The 17122-nt window shown below is 35.3% G+C and overlaps 1 protein-coding gene across 9 annotated transcripts in view; it reads left to right on the forward strand.

The window, feature by feature from the left end:
• Nucleotides 1–17122, forward strand: part of BBX (BBX high mobility group box domain containing) — a 268781-nt gene that overhangs the window by 178884 nt on the left and 72775 nt on the right. For all 9 annotated transcript variants that reach the window (XM_038582723.1, XM_038582722.1, XM_038582727.1 and 6 more), the window contains 2 exons: nt 7168–7363; nt 14833–14900. In XM_038582723.1, coding sequence (XP_038438651.1) covers nt 7168–7363; nt 14833–14900 — 264 coding nt within the window. The remainder of the gene's footprint in view (nt 1–7167; nt 7364–14832; nt 14901–17122) is intronic.

Consider the following 17122-nt stretch of genomic DNA (forward strand, 5'->3'; position numbering starts at 1 on the left):
AAGCCCGCATTTTTGATTAGGATTATTGCTAGAACCTTCCGCTGGTCCCTTAAACTAATGACCGTATTAATTAATTTACAATCAGTTTAGAAGATCACCGGTCTAGACCTTTAGGAAGAGCAGACTAAGTGCAAAGAAGAGAGGAGGATCTGGAAAGTTAAAAACAATTTTGTATGAGTTTATAATACCTCTTCCCTTTTTTGTCTGGTCTGTCAGGATCATACATTTAGTGATTGGTTGGTTCATTCTAAGCTCGATGTTTTGCATAAACACAAATGCGTAAAGTCCGTTGTGATTATTCCTCTTCTTCAGAGCAGGGCCCTAACACTCGTTGGAGTTAGTATCTTGACCAGTCACACATTGTGGAGCTGGGATATTGTTGCCTGTTTGATTCTAGCACTCTTACTATTTATTATGCGCTGCTCACTTAGATGCCTGCCAGATACGGAGTTTGAGTAATCATGGTAAAAATGGTAACAGTAAAATGTCACGAGTCTGTGAGAAGACTGCTTGAGCTGGGGTGGGTGTTAGTGGGGATATTTCAGCAGAGGCTTTATGAAGTTGATAGAATCTGTCATGGGTTTGGTATAGAATTCAGAGAGAAAGGCAGGAGTAAGAGCAAATGTGGGATAGTGAGAACAATTTGGGGAATAAGAAAGTCTGTTTTACCTAAAATCTAGGATATGTGTAGGGTACTAACAGGAAATGTTGATGTAAAGACAAAAATCATGAGACCAGCCTGACAAGTTTGAAGGTTCAGTTGTATGTCAATAAAATAGTTACAGAATTAAATGCAATAAAATGCAACCTGAACGTAGACTATAATAACCTTTTGTAAATGTTGGTATCTCTTGCCATCCGGACCCTAGGAAAGGTTCTTATCACCACAAAACTCCATGGAGTTTTAGTGGTTCATTCTTCCTTCGTATTTCTTGAAGGTAAAACTGAACTATTTATCCCCTTGCTTTGGCATTATTAGAAATGGATTCTTCTCCGAAGAAGACAGACTGTTATTTTCTCACATATTGTAACTGTAGAGAATTTTTGTTGAGTGTAACCTGCTGTGCTCACCAGTGTCTGTGTGCTCACAAGCATGCTGTGGCACCTTGCACTCTACTAAAGAAGAGAACACCTCATTTTTCCAGCATCCTTGAGAAACTGGTTTTACACATAAGTGATTTCCAGGTAGATGAAACTTTGCTGTTCCCTCAAATACTTAGTTTTATATATTTATCTTGGAAACTTAAAATTTTTGTTTATATACTTAAAGCATTCAGAATGCCTTCTGAATATTCTTGAAAATTTCAAACCATTATTTCCAAACAATATTATTTTATAATTTGTAATTCGGTGAGACTTTTGTGAACAGTTTATTTTGAGATGATAATAATTTTTGAATATTGCTCTATTCTGCCCAGGGTTCTTTTATAAGTATTTAGCTCATTTAATCCTCATCATAATCGCAGGAGGTAGATTTTTGTTTTTCCCCAAAAGCTTTTAAAGCTGAGCTTACTGAGACCCAGAACAGTAAAGTGAGTTACCCAGGGAAGCAAGTTAGTAGTAGTAGAGCTTGAGTTCTCATAGTTGACTTTCTCCCCTCTCAGACCTTTCTCGGTTCTCACCTCTGTAAAATGCCTGTCCTCCCCTAGGGTTGAGTAAAATGCAAATAAGCAGTGTACGTACAAGCATTCTGTAAAGCTTAAAACACTCTACCAGTGGTAGTTTTGTCACTTTCCTGATAAGCAAACTTAAGTATATATTTGATAACTTTGCTACCAAGTGATTATTTACTGTATTTATGAGGACCTGTTAACACAATGAAGTGCTACTAAAATGCAGAACTGCAACACAAAACCACCAAAACTAGTTGTGTCGTTTGCCCTACTTTGCACGTACTATCCATCCAATGTGATTGATAACCTCTAACGAGGTAGATGTTCAGTTGAGTGAGCTAACTAGTTGATTTCAGAAATACTAGTTCTTTTAGTTAGTAAACACTAACATTTAAATATTCAAATCAAAAAATTATAAGCACTTTATAAGGAAGCCATTGCTAGTGATGAAGAATAGATTCCACAGCAAGTACTATATTGAGAACTTAAGCTGAATCTCTTAAAATTCATTTTGGTATTGGTTTCAGATACTAATTTTTAGGTTGACTGAGGGACCTAATATCCAATATCCTGTAAGATGTCCTTGATTACTTTGGAATTGGTGATGATTCAAGGGATGTAGATAAATAATTTTTACACTGTTTGAAAAATTACAAATTCCTACTGTAAATTATTTTGTAAGGAGAAAGTATGAAATATTTAAGAAAAGTACTAAACCTTAGCAAACGGAATCCCTGGGTGGTGCAGCGGTTTGGCGCCTGCCTTTGGCCCAGGGCGTGATCCTGGAGACCCGGGATCGAGTCCTACGTCAGGCTCCCGGTGCATGGAGCCTGCTTCTCCCTCTGCCTATGTCTCTGCCTCTCTCTCTCTGTGTGACTATCATAAATAAATAAACATTTAAAAAATAAATAAATAAAAAATAAACCTTAGCAAACACATTTTATTAAAAGAAAATGTGACATTTTATAATTCAAGTTAATATGAATTTATTAATACTTTTTATGTATTAATCTGTGAAATGTAGATAATGTTTTATTTCCCAGATCCCTGTGTACAGTAACAAAATTACATTTTAAAAGAAATTCTGAAATTTTGATTCTTTTTCCCTTAATGCTAATTAAGCTGACTTTTTCTCTGATTTACCTAAATTGGGGAGTAAAATGATCCTTTTAAAAAATTTACATATGAAAAAAATTATATATGAAAATGAACTACTGTTGCCATGATAATCCTTCCAACCAATTTAGGTGACCTTATCTATAGCCAAGTCAGTTTTTTCCTTCATAACTTTTCTGTAGTAGAACCAGTTTCCTGGTCACTTATTCAAGTCACTTTTTGAAGTATATAATTTTTATTGGAGTGGCTTTATCATGAAAGTCATGCAGGTTAATATATAACTTAAAATATTTTTGTCTGTCAAAACCATAAACTTAATTCCATGTTCTGTCACATAATACAGTCTCATTTTTTTCTTATTAAAAATATCTAGTAAAAATAATTCAAATCAGATGGTTATCAGATAGCTATCAGGTTTTATTATCTAAATGAACAATTTTAGAGTTAAAGCTCCTAGAACTAAGAAAGTACAGATTAGTGCCACTTCTCAAGTGTCCCCTCTCCTTTTCCACCCTTGAATAATGTGATTTCTGTTTCTGATGTGAAGAGGTACAGCTGTCTCAAAATTTATTATGCTAAGGGTAACTTACACCCCTCCAGAGTTACAAAATTAAAAATGTGTTAAACCTATTCTTTTTTTAAATCAGATAATTTTTTGTATAAAAATTTTGTATAATTTCTCCTCCATGGTTCTGGCAGGTTGTGTTTTTTAAATCATGGTGATATTTCATATATTTGCACCTGAATCAGCTATCTTTATTGGTATAGACATTTCCAGGATTCTACCTTACTCTCACCAGGGTTGCCAATTTCTTTTTCACTGTGTTGAGAAAATCTAGACTAGTAATAGATAGAAATACAACTGAATTGTAGATGGCACCCCCTCGTTAAAAACAAGTAATTGGAGAACTGTTAGTGTATTTTTTTTTATTAATATTAAGGTGCTTTTTAAGGTCAAATTTCCATTCTTATAAATGATCCAGAAAGGTATTTAATGTTAAGACCCAAGATTAACACAAATAGAGTATTGTTTTTTGATACATAATAATGTCATTATCATATATGAAGTAAGCAAAATACTGTGACAGAGGTGTGCATTTAAACCATTATTGAATAACAGTGACTCACTATTACTGCTAATAAAATGTGGTGGCAGTTGGGATCAGGGTGGAGGGAGCCAGCAATGACTGAGCACCTTGTATAAATAACAAACTGTCTGAAAAGTAGATGTACTTAGTTATCTGATAGTTGGAAATTTGAAGGAAAAAAAAAAATGGAAGCCATGAGGTTAACTTTAATTTTCATGGGAGATTTTTGAAAATCAGTATTTTAGCAAGAGTTCAGTTACCTACAAAATCGGACCAATAGGCCTATGATTGACGTTACGGATGAAACAGGTTTCCCTCTCACCCCTAGCATGAAGAGCCCTGCCCTGGAGATCCAGATGGATGGGGCCTATCTCTTTGGCCCTTTAAATCCTATAATGATGGATTTGTGCCCACATAGTTGACGAGAATGCTAACAGTTTCACTCAGCTCTTTGCTTCATACTATATATAGTCTTCCTTCATTTCTTCCTTATTCAGCCTTCTCTGTAATCCCTTTCCTAATAACCTCATCACGACAAATGATGAAGCTTCTATGTTGTTTGTTATAGTTGAATCAGAGCAAGTGATTGATGAAGGTGCCCAGTTCCAAGGACAGAGAGACATCCTCATACCCTGAGGCTTTTTCTGCCTCTGCCTTCACTTGGTGTTCAAGTGTGTCTTTACATGAATTTATGACATCTCCGTGTAAGCTTTAAATTCCTGAAGGACAAGGACTGCATGTTGTTCTTTGCTCTATCTCCCACGTTCTTACTGCTCTTGCTCAATATACTTCTGATTGAGCTAATGAATGTTAGCTCATTTACATCAAGTTTAAGGATCTTCGAGATTAATATGGTGTTACAGTTACAGAGTATTGTCCCTCCTAGTGAATTCTCAGTTACCACTTTCCAAAAAAACCCCACATCCTCTAGCACTTTCTCTCGCCTTCTATTCTTCAACCTAAAGGGAGCTTCCCCTTTTACAGATCCTTTGCAAAACCATTTTTCATGCCTGAAACCAGGGAAAGGCTTCTGAACCACACATTAAAAACAAAACAAAACACCAAAGTGTTTGTGTGACTAATTGTGGATTATAAGCAGTTTGAAGGTAGAGACTTTAATTCATGCTCTTGACGGTGTCTGTCATCTAGTCCAGCATCTTTTATAACGGGGACTTGCTTCTTTAAAAACCATAATTTTCTTTTTAATTTCTCATGACAAATGTGTTAATTAATTTGTTTGAAAGTCTTTTGTCATTTTATGTAGAGTGGTGACCTTTGTCCAGATGACTGTTCATCTGACAAAACAGCCCATGTGCCTTTACCTGGGACACAATAATGATGCATGTGTCTGTTACTTCCATTTTCACCTCACCCTACCATTTGTCACTTTCCACCTTCAGACAGGTTGCAGGGCTATTTGTCTGCGTCAGCTTAATATGTAAATCCCCCATGCAGGTGAATGGAATGGAGTGGGATGTCTCTTGTATCACATCTGATACCTCCAAATTTATTCTGCTATATGATGGTGAATTCTAGTTTGGCTCTGGCCTTGCATCCCTATTTTAATTATTTGTGTAAGAAAAGTGGAACAGTATTTTTTCATTATTTTGTGCTGACCTTCCTTCTGCGTGTACCCATGTATCAGCATACAGATATACAGCTTTTAGGTTTAAAAAAAAAAAGATTCTGAAAACTTAAGGTAATCTGGGGATAATTCTAAAACATTGATTATTAACACTTATTTATAATACAGTTTTCATTTACATGATTTAAAGTAAAAAAATGGAAACGTTTATTTGGATTATATACACTTTCTTATACCAAGGATAAAAGAGTCTTTTTTTTTTTTTCCTGTTGGATTAAATAAAAAGCTACTTGGAGTGTATACTAAATTAGTTTACTTTACACATGGAATGACCATTTTAAAGGGCAAGCTTATGGGATTGAAACAGTTGTATTGATTTAATAAAGTTTCCAGCAGTTGGGAAAAACATTTTTATTAGATGATATAACTTTTGGCAATGTATAATGAATAGCAATAAATATTATTTCATTTAGTTTTATTGTCACAAAAGGGGAAAGAAGCAACAGAGATGGCAGAAAGAGTTCTAGAAGTCACAGAAATAGAGGGAAAAGGAGGATATTGTCAGTGAAGGCTGAAACCTCCAAGTATAAAGACATAAAGATTGTGATGGGTTAATTGCAACATCACACATCACACCTTTCAGCATGTTCACATTTGAAGTCCTAGGTGCTTATTATAAAATCCTGGGATGTTGGTGCTTCACAGATACTTAGCTTTTTACAAATTGAAGGTTTGTGGCAACACTATGTCAAGCAAGTCTATCGGCACCTTTTTCCAACAGCATCTGTTTGCTTTCTGTCTCTATGTCACCTTTTGGTAATTCTTGCAATATTTATAGCTTTTTCATTATTATATTTGTTATGGTGACCTGTGGTCAGTGATTATAGCTTGCTGCAAGCTCAAATGATGTTTAGCAATTTTTAGCAATAAAGAATTTTTAATTAAGATATTTCATTGTTTTGCCACTAATAGACTAGTAGTGTAATAAAAATATAACATCTATATATACTGGGAAACCAAAAAATCCTCAGATAACTGAAAAGTTAAACATCAGCTTTTCCTACCTTATTCCCCTTCTCACCAATCTTGATCTTAGCTTGTTTATCCCAAAACTGGTTACTTTGCTCTGTTAAGTTTGCCTGTATTTCCCTTACCAGTACATCAAAGCATGGATTTAATTTTTGGCATACTTCGGAAATTAAACAGTGAACAGAATCTGGCTCTGGTATTGACTCATAATTTGTAATGTGTACCTGATACCCACTTTGAACTGGGTGCCAAACGATGCACATGGTTTATTTACAATAACCCTGTGTATTGGTGTTATTCTTCCTAGTTTATGGAAGCTAAAGGTTAAGCCCAGAGAGGTTACATTCTCCATCTTTGGTTACTCTAGCTGTAAGTGGAGGTGATAGGGTTTGAACTCTGATGTTTCTGCCTTCAAAGCCTTGCTCCTTCCCTTACAAATAACTCTGGCTCTACGATAGTAAGATCTCTTTTGGATACTTAAAAAATGGTGTGGGTCGAAAGATACAAATATATTGCATCTGTATCCATCTTCCACAAATGAACTTTCTAGTTAAATCCATGTCCTATTGCTAAAGCCCTGGGCTGAGATTATCATTCTTTTATAAAGAAAGCCACAGAAGTTACTGAATGTATTGTTTCATTCGTTATTTAATGGTATGGAGGAGGTGACATATGCAGGCTGTTAGAACTTATTCAGTCTGTATATTAAAATCTATTATCTATTCTTTATTTACAGTATAAAGATGCATTTATGAAAGCAAATCCTGGCTACAAATGGTGTCCTACCACAAATAAGCCTGTGAAATCCCCAACACCCACTGTCAATCCACGAAAGAAACTATGGGCTTTCCCATCTGACTCTTCAAGAGATTTACCAAGCCCCAAGAAAGCAAAGACTGAAGAAATGCCTCAGCTAAACTTTGGAATGGCTGGTAAGTTCAGACACTATTTCTAACTATTCTTTTTTAAAGACAAGGGGCAATACATCTAGATAGTATTTTTAATAAATTAAAAAAAATAAATTATATATACACAGAGAGTGAGAAACAAAATTTAAACAAACAAACAAAAAATTTAAACCAGTGTGAAGCAATGCAAAGATACAGCATATCTGAAAGCTCTGAAATACAACATACATAGAATGTGTTTGTATGGGACGCCTGGGTGCCTCAGCAGTTGGGCGTCTGCCTTCAGCCCAGGGCGTGATCCTGGAGACCCGGGATCGAGTTCCACATCAGGCTTCCTGCATGGATGGAGCCTGCGTCTCCTTCTACTTCTGCCTGTATGTCTGCCTCTCTTTGTGTCTCTCTCATGAATAAATAAATAAAATCTTTTTAAAAAATAAAATAAAAAATAAACTTCTATCCCTTAAAAAAAAAAAAAAAGAATGTGTTTGTATATTTAAAGGAAGTGTGGACCAAGTAGTAGAGTCATTACATGTATGAGGATTTCTGACACATTATGGAAAGGCAGACTGCAATGTAGAAATTAAGAACTCAGGGAATTTTATAATGTAACGAAGTAGTTTACACATACATACTATTAAGCTATCCCAGTAAGTAACTTAGTTATTGTGGGTACTAAAAAGCTATAATTATATTGATCATCTGAGAATTTGAGACATCTAGGACAAGAATATGAACAGTTCCATCACACATATGAGATGGATCTGACAGCTGTTTCTTAGAAGGAATTCCCATCCTATCCCCCTACCCCCATTGCTGTATGAGCTAGGCAAATTAAAACTTCCAGATGGTCCCATTTGTTTTGGGACCTTTAATACTCTTTGGGTGGTAAGGAATGCTAAAGCATTTATTACCGTGAAATAAAGTACTTATATTCATTCTGCAAAGAGCTCTGTCGTCCTGGCTATTGCAATGCAGTAATCAAGAGAGAAATTTTTCAGGATGAAACTGGGAAATTGAGCAGGATGGAAACCATGAAGTTGATATTGAGCTAAATGGTTCCTGTTTCATTATATATTATAAATAAATTTTCTTCAAAATGGGAGCAGTGAACCATTTGCAGTATGAAGACCCTGGGAAAAGAGGTTAAGCAATATTGTGATAACACTTCTTTTGTTTTTTAATCCAGTTTTATTGAGAAATAATTGACCTACATTGCTGTATAAGTTTAAGACATACAGACTGACTGATGGTTTGATTTACATAAATTGTGAAATGATTACAGTAGATTGAGCTAACATCTGTCTCCTCATATAGATACAATAAAAAGAAAAAACAGGGAAAAATGTTCTCCTTGTGATGAGAATTCTTAGAATTAACTCTCTTAACAACTTTCCTGTTTGTCATACAGCTATGTCAGCTATAGGCATGATGTACATTACATCCCTAGTATTTATTTATCCTGTAGTAGGAATTTGTGACCAGCTTTCCTCCAATTCTTCCTCCTCCTATCTCTCTGCCTCTGATAATTACAAGTCTGATTTCTTTTTCTGTTATTTCTTTCTTCCTTTTTTTTTCTTATTTTAAGACTCCACATATAAGTAAGATCATATAGCATTTGTCTTTCTCTGATTTATTTCACTTAGCATAATGCCTTCAGGGTACATCCATTTTGTCACAAATGGTAGGATTTCCTCATTTTTTATGGCTGAAGAACATCTCATTTTGTGTATGTGTATATGTATCTACATACACTGTCACTACACACACACACACACACACACATACACACACACACAATATCACATATTCTTTATCCATTCATCCATCAATGTTCACAGGTTGTTTCCACTCACACATGGAACATTTTCTAGGACAGACCGTATGTCTAGACCACAAAACAAGTCTCAGCAAATTCAAGAAGATTAAAATTAATTACCAATTATCTTCTGACCACAATGGTATGAAACTAGAAATCAAAAATAAGAGGAAAATTGAAAAATTCAAAACCACGTAAAAATTAAACAACACTCATAGAACAACCAATGGATCAAAAAAGAAAGAGGAAATAAAATGTTTCTTGAGACAAGAAAATGGAAACCTGATATACCAGAATTTGTGGGTGCAGCAAGAGCAGTTCTAAGAGGGAAGTTCATAGCAACAAATGCCTATATTAAGAAGCAAGAAAGATCACAGACACACCCTAACTCTATGCCTTAAGGAATTCGAAAAGAACAGAGTTCAGTTAGCAGAAGAAGGGAAATAAAGATTCAATCAGAAATAAATGAAATAGAGAACAGAAAAACAAGAGAAAAGGCTAACCAAACTAAGAGTTGGTTCTTTGAAGAGATAATAAACAAAATTTACAGACCTTTAGCTAGACTAATGCCCGAAAAAAGATAAAGGACCCAAATCAACAAAATATACATGAAAAAGGAGAACATTACAACTGATACCAGAGAAATACAAAGGATTCTAAGAGGCTTCTATGAACGGCTATATACCAACAAACTGGACAACCTAGGAAAAAAAGAGAAATTCTTAGAAACGTGCAATGTACCAACACCAAATGAGTAAGAAATAGAAAATCTTACTAGACCAATTATGGGTAAGGAGATTGAATTAGTAATCAAAACTTTTGCAGTGAAGAAAAGCACAAGACGAAATGGCTTAACTGGTGAATTTTACCAAACATTTAAAGAAGAATTAACACTAGTCCTTTACAAATTCTTCCAAAAATACCAAAGAGGAGGGAAACACCCCCAAACTCATTTTATAAGCCCCGCATTATTCTGATATCAAAACCAGAAAGAGACACTACTAGAAAAGTGTAAGCCAGGGTACCTGGGTGGCTCAGTCGGTTAAGCCTCTAACTTTGGCTCAGGACATGGGTTGAGCCCCATGTCTAGCTCCCTGCTCAGTAGGGAGGTCCCTCTCTCTCTCCCTCTCCCCCACTTTTTCCTCATTCTCTCTCTCTCTCTCTCTCTCTCTCTCTCTCTCTCTCTCAAATAAAAAAAGCCATATATAATAAGCCTATAGCTAACATCATACCCAGTTGTGAAAGGTGGAAAGCTTTTCCACTCACCACTCTTATTCAGCATCATACTATAAATCTTAGCTAGAGCAATAGGCAAAAAAAAAAAAAAAAAAAAAAAGAAAGAAAGAAAGAAAGAAAGAAAGAAAAGAAAAGTAAAAGAAATAAGAATTGAAAAAGAAGAAGTAAAATTGTTTGTAGATGACAAGACTATATTTGGAAAATTCTACAGACTTAACCAAATAACTATTGGATCTAATCAATGAATTCAGTAAAGTCACAAGATACAATATTAATATAAAAAAAAACAGTAGCGTTTCTATACACTAACAGATTTTCTGTAATAGAAAGAAATCGATCTCATTTACAATAGCATCAAAACTAGTAAGACACTTAGTAATAAATTTAACTAAGGAGGTAAAAGATCTTTGAAAAGTACAAGCCACTGATGAAAGTAATTAAAGAAAACATAGATGAATTGAAAGGTATTCTGTACATGGGTTGGAGGAATTAATATTGTTAAAACAGTACTACCAAAAGCTGTCTGTAGATTGGATGCGGTCCCTTTGAAGATTCCAATGCCATTTTTTTACAGAAGTAGAAAAAACACTCCTAAAATTTATATGGAAACACAGAAGACCCTGACTAGCCAAAGAAATCCTGAGAAAGAAGAAGAAAGCAGGTGACCTCATACTTTCTGATATCAAGCTATACTATAATGCCATAGTCCTTAAGACAATATGGCACTGGCCTAAAAACAGACCAGTGGAACAGAATCGAGAGCCCATAAATAATCCCAATCATACACAATCAACCAGTATTTGACAAGGGAGCCAAGAATACTAAATGGAAATAAAGATCATCTTTTCAATAAATGGTACTGGGGTAATTGGATACTCCCATGTAAAGAAATGACACTGGACCCTATCTTCAACCATGAAAAGTTAACTTGAAGTGGATTAAAGACTTAAGTGTGAAACCTGAGGCTATGAAAATCTTAGAAGAAAACATCAGAATAAAACTCCTTGACCTAGGTCTTGGTAATGATCTGTTTGGGATATGACACCTAATGTATAAGCAACAAAATAGCAAGTGAGCAAGTGGGACTACATTACAGAGCTTCTGTACCGCAAAAGCAAGCATCAACAGAGTGAAAAGACCCCCTACAGAAATGGAAGAAATATTTTCTACCGCATATCTGAGAAGAAGTTCATATCCAAAATCTGTCTGGAACCCATACAACTCAGTGGTCGACCAAAAACGAAAACACTTAAGTAAAAAGGGGGCAAAGGATCTGAATAGACATATCTCCAAAGATGTACAAAATGCCAACCAGGTACAGGAAAAGATGCTCAACGTTACTAGTCATTAGGGAAATGCAAATTAAAATCACAATGTGATAGTATCCCACACCTATTAGATTGAACATCATCAGAAAGACCTGCAATACCAAGTGCTGGTGAGGATGTGGAGAAAAGGGAGCCCTTGTGCACTGTTCATTGTAAATTAGTCAGCCACTAAAGAAATACAATATGGAGGATCCTCAAAAAGTTCAAAACAGAACTCAGCAATTCAGTGTGTTGTCATATTAAATGCCAAGAAATGCAGTCTAACCTAATGCAGCATTCTGAGGAAACAGTCTTCCGATTATTGCTGTGTAGGTGTCTGTAGGATAATTCTAGGTAAGCCCCCGAAATGATGCCCTGCATATCCCAGAAGAATCAAAACACAGAGCTCTGTCCTTGTTTAGATGTCATTGTACCATTTTAGTTTCACCTTGCTTGTGAGCCGTCTTGGTGAGCTCTCTGGACTTCCCAAATTATATCAGATGAAGTGTTTTATAATAAAATGTTTTATCATCAGGACCCTGAAAGAGTATATGGATGATTGGCTACCAACCAAATTCCTTCGATTATCATTTGTCTTCTATGCCTTTTTCTCCCAGTTCTAAATCAATATCAGTAGGTGTTTGTTTTTCATACAGTAGCTCTTCACAAACCGATAATATTTGTAGATAAAGCTATGAAAGCTTTGAAAGCTATGAAAGATACCTGGTTTTAGCATCATTTTGAACAGTTTATTAATCTACCTTTTGTACCTACAAATCGAAAGTTTAAGACCTAGACATCATCCAAGATACTTACAGGTCAACTTTACAAAAACAGTGTTCTTTAAAGTCAAAGAAGGAAAACACTTTTAAGTTTCTCTCATTATGTGAGGCTCTGTGACAGATGTCAGTAGTCCATGGTCAGGTCTTTATTAAGCTAGTGTATAATGGATAACATTGTTCTGAAATTTCCAGTTGTATCTCTTGCAGCACAATGAAAGCAAATGGATTTACTTTTAACTAAAATGAGGGGCTTAGCTCTTTGAATCTAGGGGATCCTTATAGGGCCTTTAGAGGACAGTGTAGGTTTTTCCTCAATAATCTCTTTGTTTTTTCCAGTAGTCTTTGTAACATGACATTTTGCTATTTTGAATAATCCCAAAGCAGCTAAAATTGTATGATTTCCAAGAAGAGAAAGCTGTGTAGAATTTAATTTAGTACAGGTCCTCTTGGTAAAGAGAGAGCAAAGCATACTATGTGCATATTTTTGATGTTTCTAGATAACATTGTGTAAGTATAAATTAATGTAAAGGATGGTGGTAACCTTTTGGTCTATGTTTTACTATCTACAGAGCAAACTTGCAAAGTCACGTTGCTATAACAAATAAATTGTCATGTAAGCATGTTCCTATTTTATTTTAAAATTTGAACTTTAAAATTTGAACATTTTTATTTCTAATAGAAAGCTATCATCCAGTCCTTCTGATCTTTAGAATGACAGCTGCAAAAGTATTTAGCTACCCAAAGAACCAAATTAAAATTTACTTTCTGCTAAATTCATTTCCCCCTCATTTTAATTTTAAATAGATTTAAGTGTCTATTTTAACAAACACAGTAGTTCTTAAACTTAACATTTAATTGAAGATGGAATTTTTAAAACAACAATAAATAGCCTTGCTTCATCACAACAGCCAGAGTTCCCATGTATTACATATGTGGCATCTTCCTATGTGGCTGCTTTGCAAAACTGAGCTATTTCTTGACCACTTGATCATTGGGTAACCTGTTTTTCCCTCTAATAACCTTTTCTTTCTCTCTTTGTAACAACTTCAGATTCTTTTTTCAGTTTATTAAAAAACTTGACTATAAGATGTGGTCAATGTGGATTCATGAGTTAAAACAGATTGTGTACAAAGATACGCTTAAAGTCCTATCTTTAAACAAAAAGAAAAACACCTCAGTGTCTTCAGGCAACAGTATGCCTGATTCTCACTTTTAATTGAAGAGAGATTCCTAAAAATAAAAATGCATTTATGTAGGACCCACATGCATGAGGATAGGCATTGAGCTAGGCACTGCCTCGTATGTTATTTCAAGGCAGATCTGCAATTTAATTTGTTTTAAGACAGCCTTAAAGGATATAGGTTTCTTATTTTCTTTAATACTTGTTTAGTCATAACCCTGAGTCATAGATCTACCACTTTGCTGTTTTTATTTTGTCTTTTCGTTTTTGTTGATTATTGAAGGAATGGAAACAAAGGCCTTCAGTAATATAAAAAGGATTCATTTCAAATCTGAATAGTATTTTGAGGAAGCACCTGACTCCAACCCTAAGATTTAAAATATCAAAAACACATCATTGTCTAATTTAAATTTGTTTTTGAAAGTTTTAGAGAAAGACTATTTGAACAAAGCCCACTGGATTTTGAAAGGCTCATTTATAAGATATCTCTCTGTTCTCTCAGTTTCTCATATAGCCCAATACTTTTTAGCAGCCCTAATTTTACATGGTAGAAATAATAATTTGAGAATAACAATCTCCAACTTCTGAGACATGAAGCATAAGAACTCTTTTGTTTTAAAACTTTTATTTATTTATTTGAGAGCGAGCACAAGCTGGGTGAAGGGGCAGAGGGAGAAGCTGAGCTTCTTGCCCTACCTGAGCAGGTGGCCTGAAGCAGAGCTCAATTCCAGGACACCTGAGATCAGGATCCGATCCGAAGGCAAATGGTTAACTGACTGAGCCATCCAGACCCATAGCACTCTTTTGAAAGTTTTATCTTTTATATTTAAAATGTTTTTTAAAAAATCCACTGAAACTCTGTATTCAGTAAGGGAAGAAGCATCATCACAGGAGGAGATAATTCCTGTTATAAGTAGATGTGGTATTGAAGAAAGAGTTGTGTTGGAATGGTGGGACAATAGGGAGATTTAAAAGGCTCACAAAAGTATAAGTACTTAAGCACGTATATGCCAGATTATTGCTATATGAAGAGTTTTAAAAGTTTCCTGTAAAAAGTTATACATGCTCCTGTTGGAGTTTGAGTCTTTGTTAGTATCCTTTTTCAACTCTGCGTGGTTTACATGAACTTCATGCTTATAAATTGATAATTTCTTTGTTTTCGACTCTTTTAGATCCTACACAGATGGGAGGCCTGAGCATGCTGCTTCTAGCTGGAGAACATGCTCTTGGAACACCAGAGGTAAGCCAGTCCTCATTCCTGCCCACTCTGCTCACGCCGGGGCTCGAAAACACAGACATGAGTATTCCGTTCACACTCTTAGTTCTGTAGTTTCCCTGTGTAAGCTCATGAGCAAACTGTATCTATTTTTTGGTTAAAGATCTATATGTGCTTTGTTTTGTGCCTTGAGTATAATAGAAGTGATATAAATAAACCCAAGAGAATGCAAATGAAGAAGTCGCGGGTGCAGATTTTTGAGATTCTGTGAACCTAAGAAAAAGAAATGGAATGTACAGATGATTAGCATTTGCCACGATTGTGTCATAGGTCTGTAGGATGGGTCCTATGATTCATTTTCTCTATTCACATAACGTACCCTGCTTTTGTGATGCTCTCATGTAGGCATGCTAGGGAAAGATGAGAGTTTTACTGTCAGTCTCTCTGCTGCCTGGAGAAATCCAAACTCCTGTTTTTGAAACATGGCATTCCAAAATGGTTTTATTCTTTAAAATGGAAAATGTAAAGGACCCAGGCCCTCATGACCTTGGTTTTATGATCTCTCCTTTTCTTGCAGTTACTGGGCAGTGTTTACAAAACACTTTGAGGTATGGTTTTGATGGGCAGGTAGCAACAGTTGACCATGCATAGTTTGCATTTGTGGAATTTCTCTCCTTTCCAGACCCATTTAACAGACGCTAGACAAATTAACCTGCAGGTCATGTTATTTTACCACACTCAGGTACGTGAAATTGAGACTTTTCAGTCCCAAGCAGAGTCACTATTTACAGCCAAATAGCAGCTCAGTTCTGTTGCAGATACATATATTTTTCTTATACTTTTTTTTTTAAATTATGACTATGCCATACAGGATACCGTTGATTCCTATCAAATAGTGATTATAGAAGATACCGCGTAAGATATTTATATCACAAAGGCTATTATGATATATAGTTTACTTATGTGATCCATAGCAGTTGACCATATATCCAATTTAACATAATTATTTTGATTCCATTCAGTTCAGTGTAGCAAAAGACTGTGTAAACTGTTGTACTGGTAGTTATTTACATTGTACTAATCCTTGGCTGAGAAAAATAAACATGTCATTTTGTACCTTTGCGTACTTATTATTCAGCATGTTTTTACTTCCTAACACAATAGAATTCTCAGAAGTCATTTTGCTCTCTGACACATGGCTGCCTAATAGCAGTCAGACCGACTCTCACTTAGGTATAGAATATCGCAAGCATGTTCCAAAAGGTGAATGTTGGAATAATAATGCACACTTGACCTTTAAACACAGTGTGACTCATGATTTCCAAGAATGTACTGTATTGTGAAAGTCAGCATCATCTTTTCAACAGATTGTATTATAATGATGTTTTCTCCCTAACTCCTGTTATCCTTCTCCTTAATTTCAGGAACACATGTAAATAAATAAATATTTGTAGAACTTAGAGATAAAAATGTTGGTCAAAGAAAAGACTGCTGCCCCCACACCCATCCTTTTGCTTAAAGTTTGCCTCTTGGGCTTATTTCAGTGAGAAGTTCTCCCTTTTAAGAACAACAGATTTTTGACACAAGTAATTTAAACAATGGTCAGCTTTTTATTTCTGAGGAAGGGGAATTGTTTGGAGAATTCTCAAGCTAAAGAAGTTTATAAGGGTAAATTATTTAAGGAAGGGAACCACGTAGGAGAAGGGATCTATGCTAGGGAAGAAGTTGCCAGCATGTAGGTCTTTAAGAACCATTTCTAAGAATATAGCTCTTTCTTCTTACTTCCTCATTCTCATCTCAGAGGTATATTTAGGTCATTATTGAAACTAATCTTGAGATACTGAAATAATAAAGCAGAGAATATTATACAAAATTAAACTGTGTCTAAATATGGTTTGTTTTGAGAGTTCATACCATACATATCAGTAGACTTCATTTAGCACCTATTTTCTTTAATTTTTTAAAAAATATTTTATTTCTTCATGAGACACACACACACACACACACACACACACAGAGGCAGAGATATAGGCAGAAGGAGAAGCAGGCTTCTTGTGGGGAGCCCAATGCAGGACTTGATCCCAGGACCCTGGGATCAGGACCTGAGCCAAAAGCAGATGCTCAACCACAGCCACCCAGGCGTCACTAACACCTGTTTTCTATGTAAAGTCTTGTCTCATTCCAAATATGTAAACATGATCATAGAACTTTAGGGGCCTATATACAGGCAGATGATGAACATAAGA

This window comes from Canis lupus, chromosome 33 (assembly GCF_011100685.1).
Source record: "Canis lupus familiaris isolate Mischka breed German Shepherd chromosome 33, alternate assembly UU_Cfam_GSD_1.0, whole genome shotgun sequence".
Taxonomy (NCBI): domain Eukaryota; kingdom Metazoa; phylum Chordata; class Mammalia; order Carnivora; family Canidae; genus Canis; species Canis lupus.